The sequence below is a fragment of the Azolla caroliniana genome, unplaced genomic scaffold (assembly GCF_043228905.1).
Source record: "Azolla caroliniana isolate FFs.n. ecotype wild unplaced genomic scaffold, voAzoCaro1.0.p SCAF_10, whole genome shotgun sequence".
In the NCBI taxonomy this organism is placed as follows: Eukaryota; Viridiplantae; Streptophyta; class Polypodiopsida; order Salviniales; family Salviniaceae; genus Azolla; species Azolla caroliniana.
In genome coordinates this window covers 20,655,252-20,669,434 of record NW_028230445.1, presented here as the reverse complement: position 1 = coordinate 20,669,434, position 14,183 = coordinate 20,655,252, and the positions used below count along the sequence as shown (strand labels likewise).

General features: G+C 37.9%; 2 protein-coding genes across 4 annotated transcripts in view; one reads left to right on the top strand and one right to left on the bottom strand.

Moving 5' to 3' along the window:
• Positions 1 to 2,453: 2,453 nt before the first annotated feature.
• Positions 2,454 to 14,183, bottom strand: part of LOC147859498 (signal recognition particle-related / SRP-like protein) — a 21,798-nt gene continuing 10,068 nt past the window's right edge. For 2 of the 3 annotated variants that reach the window (XM_087325481.1, XM_087325479.1), the window contains exons 2-14: positions 8,817 to 8,910; positions 8,661 to 8,727; positions 8,379 to 8,489; positions 8,087 to 8,282; positions 7,861 to 7,946; positions 7,585 to 7,783; positions 7,344 to 7,455; positions 6,113 to 6,237; positions 5,831 to 6,043; positions 5,598 to 5,707; positions 3,718 to 3,847; positions 3,048 to 3,203; positions 2,454 to 2,956 (exon numbers count right to left, since the gene is read on the bottom strand). In XM_087325481.1, the coding sequence (XP_087181607.1) occupies positions 2,723 to 2,956; positions 3,048 to 3,203; positions 3,718 to 3,847; positions 5,598 to 5,707; positions 5,831 to 6,043; positions 6,113 to 6,237; positions 7,344 to 7,455; positions 7,585 to 7,783; positions 7,861 to 7,946; positions 8,087 to 8,282; positions 8,379 to 8,489; positions 8,661 to 8,727; positions 8,817 to 8,910 (1,833 nt within the window). In that variant the 3' untranslated portion in view covers positions 2,454 to 2,722. Of the gene's footprint in view, positions 2,957 to 3,047; positions 3,204 to 3,717; positions 3,848 to 5,597; positions 5,708 to 5,830; positions 6,044 to 6,112; positions 6,238 to 7,343; positions 7,456 to 7,584; positions 7,784 to 7,860; positions 7,947 to 8,086; positions 8,283 to 8,378; positions 8,490 to 8,660; positions 8,728 to 8,816; positions 8,911 to 10,039; positions 10,064 to 14,183 lie in introns of those variants that run through there. The other variant, XM_087325480.1, reaches the window with a different exon arrangement.
• On the top strand, positions 13,078 to 14,091 carry LOC147859500 (uncharacterized). Its single transcript, XM_087325637.1, has 2 exons — positions 13,078 to 13,081; positions 13,181 to 14,091. Exons 1-2 carry the CDS (start codon positions 13,078 to 13,080, stop codon positions 13,855 to 13,857), a joined length of 681 nt encoding a protein of 226 aa, XP_087181763.1. The 3' UTR covers positions 13,858 to 14,091.

The following is a 14,183-nucleotide window of genomic DNA, read 5'->3' as shown; positions in this document are numbered from 1 at the left end:
ATATAAACTTCTCATAAGTTCGAGAAATGGCAAACATATATTCACTTGGTACCCCAAGTTTTTCCACACGCCTCTAAAGATGCTCGTGAGGTATCATATCAAAAGATTTCATGAAGTCTATGAAGCAACAAGATATATCCTTACCTTTCAAGTGACTTTCTTCTATTAATAGTAGAGGAATGACAAAGTTATCAATGATGTTATGCGGTTTTTGAAAGCCAACTTATCAAGCCTCTTACCATTTTTTCAACCCATGCACTTATATTTATTTCTATTATACATCCAATAGTTTTGCCATACATGAGTTTCATATTATTTGTATGTCCACCTTTATATATAAGGTGTGCCATATTGCAATGCCATACTAAACATATTGCTTATCCACGTGTTTGCTTCCTTTCCCATTTGTTTGAGCATTTTAAAATTTATACCTTGAAGATCTTCTGTCTTTGAGGTGGCCAATTTGTAACACCCTTTGTATACATCCTTAATCCTAAGGAAGGAAGGCGAATATGAAAGAGAAACATAACATATTATCTTTTCGGCATTTGATTGCTCACATAAGTTCTTACAATGCATAGACAAGTCCATAAGAATTAAGTCATCATTGCTTATATCATGTTTCCCTTTTAGGTCTCTCTAAAAATCAACATATGTATGTGCTTTCTTGTGTTTGGAGAAATTTGAGAACTTCCCATCATCTTTCTTTCTTTGAAAATGTCTATTGTATTGATGCAAATGCTTTTGATGTTTCTCCTTGTCTTTTGAATACATGAAAACTCCTAAGGCGTTTGTAAGCTTCACAACATTCATTATCAAACCATTTTTCTTTGAACTACATTTCTTGTGAAAGATATGTAGTTGGCGGAAATGCATTTGTTTGTGCATGAGAAAATGATTTTCCTGCAACTTCCCATTTACAAGGATAAAAAACGATCAAGTTTCTACACAAATGCAAACAAATTGTAGTTGTTTCTAATCAAAACCACTTGTATCCCTTAGATGTAAACGAAAACACATTTCATGGTGGCAAGAATGTGATATTGTGTAGTAGGGTTACCTTCTAAAATGTCAGTGGGTCGCATTGTATAATGGGTCACAATTTAGCAACTGGAATAGATTAATAAATCATATATTTGAAGCTAGGCACATTTATTCAATACAAATATATATGTCACCATGTTAATGACAACGAAGTAAGTTATGGATTTCAGATATTTTAAGGAATGTAATGAGACTCTCAAAATATTTTGATATATGTGAGGTCGATAAAGGTGATTTAAAGGACTCCCCAATTTCAACAATTCCCTTGTATTTTATTAATATTATTAGTGCTACAATTTAAAGACATCACGTTGTTAATAATTATCCCTGGCTTTTACTAGCTTTAGAGAATGATGAGTGTATGGAAGAATCTATGTGAATGCGGATCTAAAAGTATTATAGGGGGAAATATTGCACAAGGGATTTATGTACTAGATAGCACTACCATGTTTTTTGTTATATGATTTGTTTATTGTTTGGAATCTTGGATCAACAAATGTTAAATATTTGCTTATAGAGGGGACAAGCTCACCTTATCAAAAGGTTGAGTGGTCTAGATCCAAAATTAGCAAGGCCAAATTTTATATCACGACCTATCACAGGGATAAAAATGATTCTCGATTGTCGTGGAAAAACAAATAATGAGCAATTCCAAAGGATATATCCATATTAAAGTTTAGAGTGAGTACAATGATAAAAAAGACACTCGGTTTAGAAGCGTTCATGCTCAAGTGATGTTCATCTAAATTTTCAGATGGGCATTTTATGAAATTGCCAATCCATTGCATCAACCATAACCATGTATGTGCCTATGATGAGCCAAATTGATTTATTTGAATTTCATTTGAAGTTATAAATTTTATGTTCAGGTTATAAATAAAGGGGACATTTTCAAAAGCTTTGGATAGGTGGATGATCACCCTCATATCATTTAATAACGTTCTAAACCACCAAGAAAAATAAGGATATTTTTTTAGCATTTTCTCATGCATAAAATACACTGGCCACTTATTCCACATGTGGACCATTCAGTTTTAAAAGCTCATAGCTTTGCATTTCTTGATACGTTAGGCTGATTTACATGATGTTGATAGAAAATTTGCGATACTTGATTTCCAAACATGTTGCACATACGTCTCGTCTCTGCATACAAATGTTAACATTAAAACTGTTTATAACATTTTTTCCATGTACCTTTAGTTTTGCTTGCTTTAGTAAGCTATATAATGTTCACAATTGACCATCAAGTTCCCACAATAAATTCTTACATGATCAAATTCCCTTTCAGAACAAAGGACATTCCAACACATTATTTTGCATCAGGCAACCCATTTCCATGTTTTCAAGAATTTGGCGTAGAACTTCAGAATCTAGAACCATCAATGCAGTAAATTTCGTTGTTGCATAATTTTAAAATCAAACAGCCTCCTTCAAGCTTGTGACAAGCATTTGCTTATGTGAAGCCATCATAGAGGAACGTTGATGGAAGTTCACTTGAGAGATAGGAAATCCTTCAAGCATAGACTCCATTGTATTTTATAGCTTGTAAATTTCTCATCCAATTAATAGAAGCATTTTTTTTGCTGGCCTTTTGTACTTGCATTGACATTTAATAACTTTGATGTGAATCTCATACAAAATTGTCAAACCAATGGATCTAAAATTACTAATATTATCATCATCGCCAAAAACCGAAAAAGCTCTTTTTCTTGTCTTCTTTCTTCACACGACCTTCTAGAGATGGGAAGACAATAGCATTGATGGCAGTATCGAGAACGATAGGTCTGCAAGGTACAGCTTGGAACATTGGAGGAATTGGTGTGATATGCGGCGGGTCTTTTGAACCAGGTGCCAAAGTCGTAGCCACAACCGACTCATATTCATCAATCCGGTCAATGAGATATCCAGCTTTCTATGCACCAAATATATGTAAATAGAAGTCATGATATCCAGCTTTCTATGCATCAACATATTATATAGCATCTAAAATATTTCTAACTCACCTTGCTTCTTGTTAAACTATCTTCACTGAGTGAGATTGAAGCAATTCCCTTTTGCAAAGAGTTCTCTAGCTTCAATGCGTCCGCAACACCCATGGCATGAGTGAGACAACTCTGGACTCTACATTCTTCGGAAAGATTCTTCAACTCCAGCACAACCTAAGAAAATGTTACACAAGTTTTACTTTAATTCTCAGTTACAATAAAGATTGCACTATTTTGTTTTTGCATTTGAAAGAATACTTGCTTCCAGTAAAAAGAGGAAACGACTTTTCATTCCCAAAGACATTCATAAGAGGTGGCTGCTCAAAAGAGAAGAGTACACTTTATGGGCTCTAAATAAAATTTACTTGACCCATGTTCCAAGACATGTTAATATATATATTAAAAAATATATAGCACATAACACTACCCTGAGTTTATGTAGGTGGGAAGTTTCATGATGACCACACGATAACATATGTGTAGTATTGCAACCAGATGGCAAATAGATTTTAAAACATTCACATACATGCAATTGTATCAATCAACACATCATGGTCAGATTCTCCTATGTAAAATTAAATCAAGAAACACATATAGGCATGATTATCAGCAACACACCATGCATCCATGCTACCAAGATACAGTTGTAGTGAATACTGTGGCTTAACCAAAATATTAAGATTGTCACCTCTTCTTCATAATTTGATGCCTCTGGCTTATTAAGAGCAACATTTGCATACTCCTGAGCTCTGTGAAATAGAAGATATGCCTCCGCATGCTTTCCAGCTGCTGAAAAAAACTGAGCAAGATAGAAACACCTGTAAAGCCAACAAACATGTCGACATTGCTTAGTAGATGGGAAACAACAATTTCTGAGTTAAAAAAAACTGCCCATGGGATGAGATTCGGTCATATGTATATTACAATTTAAAGAATTTAGTAGGGACTACACAAGAAAAAGTTGTATCTTAGGCAATGAAAACTCAGAAACATCAGTGTTAAGATCCATACTGCTAATGAGTTTTGATGGCATGGCCCTTTTTGTAATAGAGCGACAGTGAACATGCTCAAACATTAAGCAGAACAGGCAAAAGCTACATGAATCCAACAAACAACATGTGCAAAAGGTTATATTCATCCAAAATTTGTATCAAAGTTCGCAAAGATTTTGTACAAATCCTCAAATCAAGGGAATCTTATGAGATATGACCACTGAAAATATACGTGTTTACACTATTGGAGCACTTACTGCTCCACTTTAGATCCTTTGTTTCAAGTGATTCACAAACATCTGTAATAAAACTTTTATATAATAATTACTTCACACTGATATAGATGAGCATATATTCTTACATAGGTCATTCAACCTAATGTAAAACCTTGAGGTTTTCCATTCTGTCATAGAACAAATTTAGTATGATGGCCCACATGAAAGATACACAAGATACTTTTACTACCTGTACATATCTGTACAACCTTTTTCTATTCCCAACATTAAGCTTGAACTTTTGCTCTAAGGATATATTTCTTTTTGTGTTGCTGCTACCTACATACAACCAATCTCCCGAAAAAATATCTGCATTACAGATCAAACATGATATGTATACATCTAGTTTGTTTTTTATCAGATGTGTGGAGATGAAAGTTCTGCCATAAACTTCCAGATTTTGTTTGAAATGTGTATTGTTTTACCTTCTCCTTTGGCTTCCTTGATGTCAGCTAGCTTAAGTTCATTAGTATACTTCATAATAACTTCAAAAGTCTCATACGATCTCTGGCATCTCCGTGTAACTCAAAAACTCAATCAGAAGTATACATGCACACAATTTGCATTCGGAAAATGCACAGAGAAGCATGGTATAATTCTAATCAGCTAATTGCAAGTCAGTAGCAACGGTAGAAGTTCTCCTCCTGTTATAGCCCTACCAGCAGATAATTTCACGTGACACAAATAAATTTGTCTCTAAATATTGTATTACAAGACATACAAGCAGGCCCCCGTCTAAACGAAGACCGCAAAAGCAACTAAATAAATATACACCTATTAGCAATACTTGGTCTGGATAGCTGATGATCTCCACATGTGATCTTCAGACGACAAGGCAACTTTAATTAGGAAGCAGATGAAGTTAATGCCTTGAATAGAATGAAATATGTCTATGATATCTATATGAAATTGTATCTAATCTTCAAAGCTCATGATCATATGAGTAAAGGTCCAAGGCACCTTAAAATGCAAGGGCAAATCATATCGATTTTAAGTTTCTAAATTGTGTGGCCATTGAGTGTGGCAACTGGTTGAAGTTTAATCCCATGCATTTTAATAGATTCCATGAACAACAGCACTATTTCAAATTGACTCATACTGAGTTATTAATGCGTTTTGCATTAAGCAGCTCACGAGTACGTGCTCATATGATTATCGACATGAAAACTTAAGTAACCTGAAGGAATGTTGGAATTCAGTTCTACCTTTCCTCATTTCCAAATCCATATCAGGCATTAGAACATATGACTTGATTTTGTGACTTCCAATGAATTTGTCAAATCATATCCTAAAATGTGTACCTTGCAGCTTGAAAAGCAAGTTTCTTAGCATCTAACACTGCTGCAAACATGACTTCCTCATTGTTTTTCTCCTTCCCAGACATTGCAAGATCTGATAAATCTGACAAATTCTGCAAGTCCAAAGTTGCTGATGACATTAGTCATATTTTAGAGAGTTTTGATTTTATACATCAAAAGAAGATGAAACTTGGAAACATTCTTGGGTTGAATCTAAATTGAAGTTTTGAGCATACTTGAAGAAGTAGATCATACAATCTGACCAACTCTTGGGGTTTAGTTGTCTTATCATTCTTCACTTCCTTTATATGTTGTTTACTTATATGATTTTTTGAGATGGTGACCAGAAGTAGATTGCGATCAATAGTCTTCTGAAGTATTATACAACTTACAGCCTTATCCAGGCCATTTAAATTATCTCTCACGTCCTCTGCACTTCCCGCCATTACCTGTGAACATTTACCAACTTAAAACCATTGAAGAAGGTTATACAAAGAGAATGTTATTCAGAAACTTACCAAGTCTTCACGTATATGTCGCCTTGCATCATGATATGCTGTGAAAATTTTGTCAAATACACTAAGTCGTTTCTCTAAAGACAAAGAGGTTGTAGAAGCATCAAGCTCTTTCTCCAACTGCTGTCCTGTTATACACATGACATTAACACGGCTCATTTTCTAATCACTGCAACCATTTGCTTTATAACAAAAGTAATAGAAAAGAAAATTGCATGAAAGGTGTCGAGCTTAGGGTTCCTATATCCAATGTCAGCAAGAAGGAAACAAGGCACTGTCAGTGGTCTAAATATTCGTGCATTTGGGATATGGATACAGGAAAGTTCTGCTCTAATGCTAGCTACATTTATCCAAGGGGGTTGAATAGCCATTCTGTGTGTACACTATACATTGTACAACAAGTATTCAGAAACACTGAAAATAGGGTAATGATAAGATGCCTGTAAGTACCAATCAGGATTCATACTGATCCTTTGATTCCTTTTTTCATTTAAAAGTTGGTAAGTTGGGCATGCTGATCCTTTGAATCAGTTAACAGTGGAGACTTTCTAATGAAGATGAAGATGCTCTCCGCTTATGAATGGAGAAAACAGGCAACAAGGAATCTTCTTTTCTCCCCACAAATATGATTGACATTAAGTAAATTATTGATCTTTAAAAGCACAATTCGTTCAGTCATTATACTGTTGGAGCATAAATTGACCTTCACAACTTCCAAGAACCTTCACATTCCCACATGTGACAGACAGCTCAGGATGCAGCTCAGCAAGAGCTGCACACTCATCGTAGTTTGTAGGTAAACCTTCCAATAGGGCTATATTGGTATTGCACTTAGCATAGAAGATAATAACTTACGGATGCCATTTAACACATCTGGCAATACCTAAGTTCATGATGTCACCAATGTGAGCCACAAGCTGCAGTTTTTCGTATTTTTGTGGAGTTTGCTTTTGTAAGTCATGGTTAACTTGCAAATCTTCCCAATATGATGCTGGGTTCTTACGGTATGAATCCTGCAGTTGCATGAAAGTTTTGGACACATATATCGCAAAGTTTCTGTGCTCATTGATGCCATGTAATAATGGGAAAATCTGATTCTGCGCATGCTCTTCTTAGGTCTAGTAGAACATGAAGAGAATATGCTTTAAAAACATCAAGCCTCAACGGATTAAAAAATTGACATCAATTTACGAATGAAAATTAGGAAATCATACAGAGATCAAATCTGTTTTACCTTTTGCTATACAAGAGCGAATCTTGGCATTGTTAATTACAAATTTGCGCCCAACCCAGTTCAACTCAGTCATGTTAACTGCTTGCTGAGACCGTGCTTCAGCCATAACTTTCTAGTAAATTCAAACATACAACAATGGGAATCTTCAAATGCAAAAAAAGACTAGTTAATGGTGATAAAATTAAGATTATTTTCAAGAGTTGACATCATTTCTGTCTACCTGATGCAGGACATCCCTTACCTCAAGTTTTTCCTTAAAAAGATCTATTCCAGGAGTGCCTTGCGCACTCAGGCTCAATAACTCTGCCTCATTCATGTTGGAGCGGCCCATTTTATACAGGCAATATCGAATGTTTGGCTCCAACTCGTCATCCACTCTTTGACGACAAAGCACTTGATTCTCCACACTTCCATACTTCCCCAATTCTTCATAAATAGCCCTTAAAAAGTATGACAATTTTAAGCACAGTGTGAACATAAAAGAATCGACACAAATATGGAAGAGTGAAAGCCAAACCTTGCACTAATGAAGTTTCTCAATGCAGTCTCCCAGTGTTGTTCTCGCTCAACCAAATAACAACCTTTCACATTTGCCGAATAAGCCTGACAAATTATTTCCAATAGCGCCGTTACAGTAAATAGAACCTCTAAGTAGATCAAATCTTGCTTATTCTAGATATTATTATATATCACAGCCTCAAGAAATGTTCTTGAAAGAGATCTCATGTTGAGGTATTATATACCGCAGCCTCAAGGGATGTTCTTGAATCAGCTTTCTCAGCACAAGCTTGAGAGAAGAGCTCAGCCCATTTGGCAGCTTTTGACAATCTTGCAATCAGATGGCATCGGCGACGTGAGTTGGGTTCATTGGCTTCCAGCTTAATAGCCATTGCATAACTCCATGCTCTTTCAGCAGAGTAAAGAATGATGTATAAGAACCTGATATATGCATCCACGGTTATGCATTTCAAATAGCCAAAAAAGAATGAAAGTTGTACATCTCACAGAAAGTTTCTAATGTAATTATTATATCACCTCACATCATTTGCATTTGGCACTGTAATTGGCCTTTTTACATATCGACCACGTCCATGAGTAAATTTGAGTGACTTGTATAGTCTTCTTAGCCGAGCAGTGCAATACCTCCTAGTGTTCAACAACATCAAACACCATATAGATATAATCCCTGGTTGTGACAAGATTTCTAACTAGATTTACAAGTGCAAGCATTATGAAACTTTTCCAGCGATGCAAGTGTGATAAGAGCACTCCTATTGAGGTGCAAATTAGGAGATTTTCCGGCAACAACAGCCTTACCTATATCGTGTATAATCATAATTTTTTACTCCATGTTCACCTTGCGCTGTTTTGATGAGTTGAAGGACTTCATGGATGAGCAGTAAAAATAAGAAGGCGTGTTAGTTCTATAGTACATAACATATTAGATGAACGCAATCCCATCTTGGACTTTACCATTGAATGCAAATTTTGTTTCTTTTTCTTCAATGTCCATATTGTCGGAAGAAGCATCTTTCCCATCTTTTGTAGCTTCTCTAGCATCAGTCATCTAATTTATAACCATACAAACTATTTAGAATTCTGAAGACATCTGTCTCAACATTACTCTCAATTCTAGTTGGAACATCCTTTCAAAATTCTTTTGTGAATATTGGATTCTTTTTTGAATGTTTTGTATTTTCGCATCATTGAAAATAGGACAAATAAACAACAAAGATTCACAAACCAAGAATAAACTTAGAACCACAAATCGTTTATATACAAGCAAGGGTCAAAGAACCTTTGACAATGTCCGAAAAATGGGTGGTTGACAAGTTAATGCACTAGTTCAGTTACCCACATGGGTTACTAATATCATAAATTATAACAAAACCTCAATTAAGAGATCTAAGGTTGTTGACCGCAGAAAGACACCAGTTATATCTCTATTTGCTATATTGGGCACAGATGACTTTGAAGGAAGAGATTTGAGCTGATGATAAGGCATCCGTTAAGGGATTTGTGAATGGTTGGCCGAGCAGAGCATATTTCATCAGAAAGTAGAAGTGCAACCCCCAGCAGTTCAATGTCACCCCCAATGCTTGTGAAAGGCAATCTCGATGGAACAAACTACACATTGTGGAAATTCAAGATTGACCACTAAAGAGAAGAATTGTGAATGGTTGGCCGACCAGAGCATATTTCATCTGAAAGTAGAAGTGCACCTAACCGCAGTTCAATGATACACCGCTAATGCTTATGAAAGGCAAGCTCGACAGAACAAACTACACATTGTAGAAAATTCAAGATTGACCACTATTTTGGATTCCTACAAGCTTCTACACCCGTGAACAGAATCAATGGGGAGCATGTAGAAACTGTGGATCCAACTAACCTGATGGTCATTATTCCTCCAAATGCAGCAGATATGCAAGCAAGGAGAAGGTGGTGATGTCGAAAAAGAGCCGTCAAAACGCCAATTGACAAGCAAACACAACGAAATCAATTTGTTTTCTTTTTCCCTTAATTTCCACTGATTATAAATATTGGGAATGCAAATACAAAAACTCCCTATTGCACCTAGGGCATACCAGTCTTACAAATTGAATGACAATGTCAATATCGAATATTTCATCACCATTGTGGTGGAATCACAGAACCTTCATGTTTACAACAAACAAGTGAAAACAAGTTATCACCATACTCATGGAAGCAAAAACGCAATCTGCATCAGTGAATGTACTGAGCACGTCTTCTTGAGATTAAATTAGAATCAACCACACTCAATATCACTGTTTGCTGTCCTACTTAAACCCACACCTCCTCTGCAGCACAAAGAAGAAGGTAGGAAGGTTCAGTATGTGAGTCGTGCGTAAGACCAATGGAGAAGATAATCTTGTGCCTCTTTCATAGACAATAGGAGGGCTTTGGTGTCCGTTGAGATCAAGGATGACTCTTCAAGATTCCTCCTTGACTTTCTGTATCCCTCTGTCTTTGTGTTTCGATCCCTCTCGCACTCTCTTCCTCTGTGTTTTCAGATCTCACACTCCCTCTTACTGTATTCTGATCTTTCTGTTTTCACTTCTGATCAGCTTTTCTTTTGCCAGAAGAAAGAAAGAAAGATATATTAACGTCTTCTAAGGCCAAAATTGGCCCATGAGACAAATGGTTTACAACAAAAATGGGATATTTACCCATTCATCGAAGTAAAAATAAAAATAAGATGAAAAATAGAGTTTAAGCTAAATAGTTCTAAAAAATAACAAACATGTTTTATATAGAAACATGTTCTACTACAATGAAAATGGTGTTATACAATTGTTATTTTCATTTCCATCCAAGTCTCTCGAAGAGAAGCGGAAGGTCAAAGGGTTGCGATGTGGATGTGGCCCGTGGTCCCCATGTAAGAGGTACCCCAACCATAGCTTCTAGTCGACGTAGCTCACGTTCCCTTATCTTCTTAATCTTGTCTACTCCACGTTGACTTGTTTTGAAGCCCAATATTCGAGGGCGTTTCGTTGTTCTTTGCATTTTTGCTTCCTCAAGGGAGAGGCCGAGCGGCGTAAGTGTATCCACATTCATCGTCTCCCCTTGTTCCTGAAAAATTACACTAGTTACATGGTGATGAATACTAAGAGGGTTATCGTTAGCACTTTGTAATTTATTCTCCCTATGTTGTTTTAGGTCTAAGATATATCTACCTAGTCTCTTTACATTCGGGGTATCTAATAGTTTGGAGAGGGTGGGAGAGGGTCCTAGTATGTCTTGGTATTCCGCTCGTATCTCGGCATAAGTTGGGCATTTGCATGTGAAGTGATACTCATCCTCTATCTCTATGTGGCATAACCTACATAACCTTTCCTCTCTAGGGACTCTATTAGCCCGACCATTCTCAATCTCAAGTTGGTGAGATGATATCCTAAGTTGTCCAATGGCCACCCTTAGTGCGTTTGATAAGAATGTATCTAAATATCTTGGTCGTGTAATAAAGCCTAGCGTAGAGAAGCGCAAGAAGTGTTCCTTATAGTACACCATTTTAGATGGGAGTGGTTCTCGTGGGGTGATCCATTTGTATCGAGTGTAAATTTGCCATATTTCTTGGCGTATCACTTTATTACGATCTTCGTGAGAGATTAAAGTTTGATCAGTCCCATGGTTGTACTTAAGGGGAGGTAGGTTATTAATGTCTATGCCGTTCGCACGGAGCCAACTCACCACGATGCTATACCAAGAGCTAGTGTCGCCAGACACATATAAAGATCGGGACGCCTCAAAGGCTCGACGGGATATCCTATCTTGTGGTTGGCTATGTATCCGATGAATAAAAACTACCACTTGAAAGAGTGCTTCTACTAACATCGGGGGTAGACTGAACTCAGCTCTAATAATGTCATGTGGTACTGTCGATTTGCTTCGGAGTTGACGTGATAACATCGTCGCTAAAGGTCTCTCTAATTGCGTCCACATGAAAGATGGTAAACCTGGAGCCCATACTACTGATGCATACATGAGGGACGGGGTCACTAATGAGTCAAAAAGCCATCCCTTAGTCCGTGGCTCTTGAAAGTATGCTTGATGGCATTGTCTCTCTAAGAGTGAGAGGGATGCATACCCTCTCGTTAGCCTATCTTTGGCTGCCTGGGTCATCGAGAATTTACCTGAGCGAGCACTAAAGGGGACTCCCAAGTATACATACGATCCCACTACCTCAACTGGTTTATGAGAGAGGATTAGGTGACATTGACTCCTAACTCGGGACGATGTATGAAAGATAAGGACTTTAGTTTTCGCTAAATTCACTACCAGTCCTCGTTGTGTACAAAAGTCATACAGGGCATTAAGATGCTTTTGTAGGTCGTGTTCCGACTTTGAGAGCAAGACAATGTCGTCTGCGTAGAGTAAGAGACTAACTTGCGTCTCCCCAATAGCTACTCCCTCGCCTCCCTTACGAGCAATAAAATCAGTGATCTCATCAATGTAGATCCCAAAAAGAGTCGGTGATAGGGGGCAACCCTGTTTTACACCAATGGTGCTAGTGAAACAATCGGATAGGCCACCTGGGCATCTTACACACCCAGAGACTTGCTCATATAGGGCATAAATGGCCCAGATCATGTCATCTGGTATCTCCAAGCTCTTAAGTCTATCAAACAACCTTTCCCTAGGAACCGTGTCAAAGGCCTTGCGAAAGTCCACAAAGCAACAATATAGTTTCTTCTTACGAGCCTTTGTCTGGTCAATTAAGCACCTGAGTGTGAAGATATGGTCAATAGTGGAGAAGGCTCGTCTAAAGCCAGCTTGCTCAGGTGCTCGAAGACTTAATGTTTCCATATAATCACTGAGCTCCGCTTCCATTACTGCACCATATAGTTTAGCGAGCGTATGACCTATCATAACGGTCCTATATGTATTTGGGTCCATTGAGTCCCCTCCTTTATGTATAGGGGCCACTGTGTTCATGGCCCATTGTGGTGGAAAACCCTCGGCGAGGGCGTGGTTGAAGATTAGAGCGAGAAGGGGGGCTAGGCACTCTCGAGCATATATGATGTGCTCGGCACACAATCCTGTGTGGTCCATGGATTTCCTATGTTGTAATTTTTTGATGACCTTCGTGACCCTAGAGGTCGTGAAGAGTGTCCCCATGGTAGGTCGAGGTGTGGAGGGCATTGGAATGGGTGGTTGGTTCAGGACATGGTAGAGTCTCTCAATATATGTGTGCCAAATATTGGGATCCTCGATGGGTGTTTGTGGTCTCGGTTCCCGTAGCCTCTTCCATGCGAGGGCACAATCCCTACTCATGAGCATATGGTAGAGTTCCCAATATTGAGATGAAATTGAAGCTGAAAAACAAAAAGATAAGGAAGAAAGAGAATTGCTTATTGCTGAAGTAGCGAAACTTAAGGTAGATAACGTAAACCTTCAAAAACGAATTAAGGACCTTGAAACATCTAGGGAAGATGGTGAAATATCTTCTCTAGAGGATATTAAGGACGAGATAAAAAAAGTTAAAGAAGAGGTTAAAAGTGATATGGAACTAGCAAAAACTGGGTGGGTTGATGTAGTAAAACGTAATATTAAAAAAGAACTAAAGGACGAAAATATTGTAAACACTACCCTCGAGGAGGAAAAAATGCGTCAAGCTCGACGCTTAAATGTACGAGTTACTGGGCTCAAGGAAGGGGCATCTCCCGACGTAGATGCACAAACCTTGGGTAAAATGTTGGGATATGAAGCCCTACCAATCACTAAAACTTGGAGGGTAGGGCGTGACACCACTAGGAAAAGAGCTTTAGTTCTTCAATTTAAGGACTCGGAATCTAGAATCGCCTTTTTTAAAAAGAGACCAATTCTTCGAGGATTGGGCGGGGAGCCCATCTACCTCGATGAAGACTTGACCAAGATGCAAATTGAGCATCGTAAAACTTGTATGCCGCGAGTCATACAAGCTCGTAAAGAGGGGCATCGTGCCTTCTACCGAGACGAACGGGTCATAATAAATGATCGCGCTGCCAATTGACGGCGTGTGGCCCATGTGACAAATAATAGACTTAGGATGAGTTTATGGAATTGTAACGGTGCACTTTGGACACACCCTGGCCGTCTAGAGGAGATTTTGAGGGTATCTGATATACTTTTTTTGGTAGAAACACATCAAAGTCCAAATCGAGGATTACCACGAGTTGATGGTTTTCGTTGGGAATCTGTCTTTAGACAAACCTCACGTCGACACACTACTAGAGGGTCTGGAGGGGTTGCGATAGTACTCTGCGTTGATACCACTGCATAGAAATACTAAAGAAAGACCCAGAAGCCCGTTTTATGTGGGTGAAAGTACTCACTAGT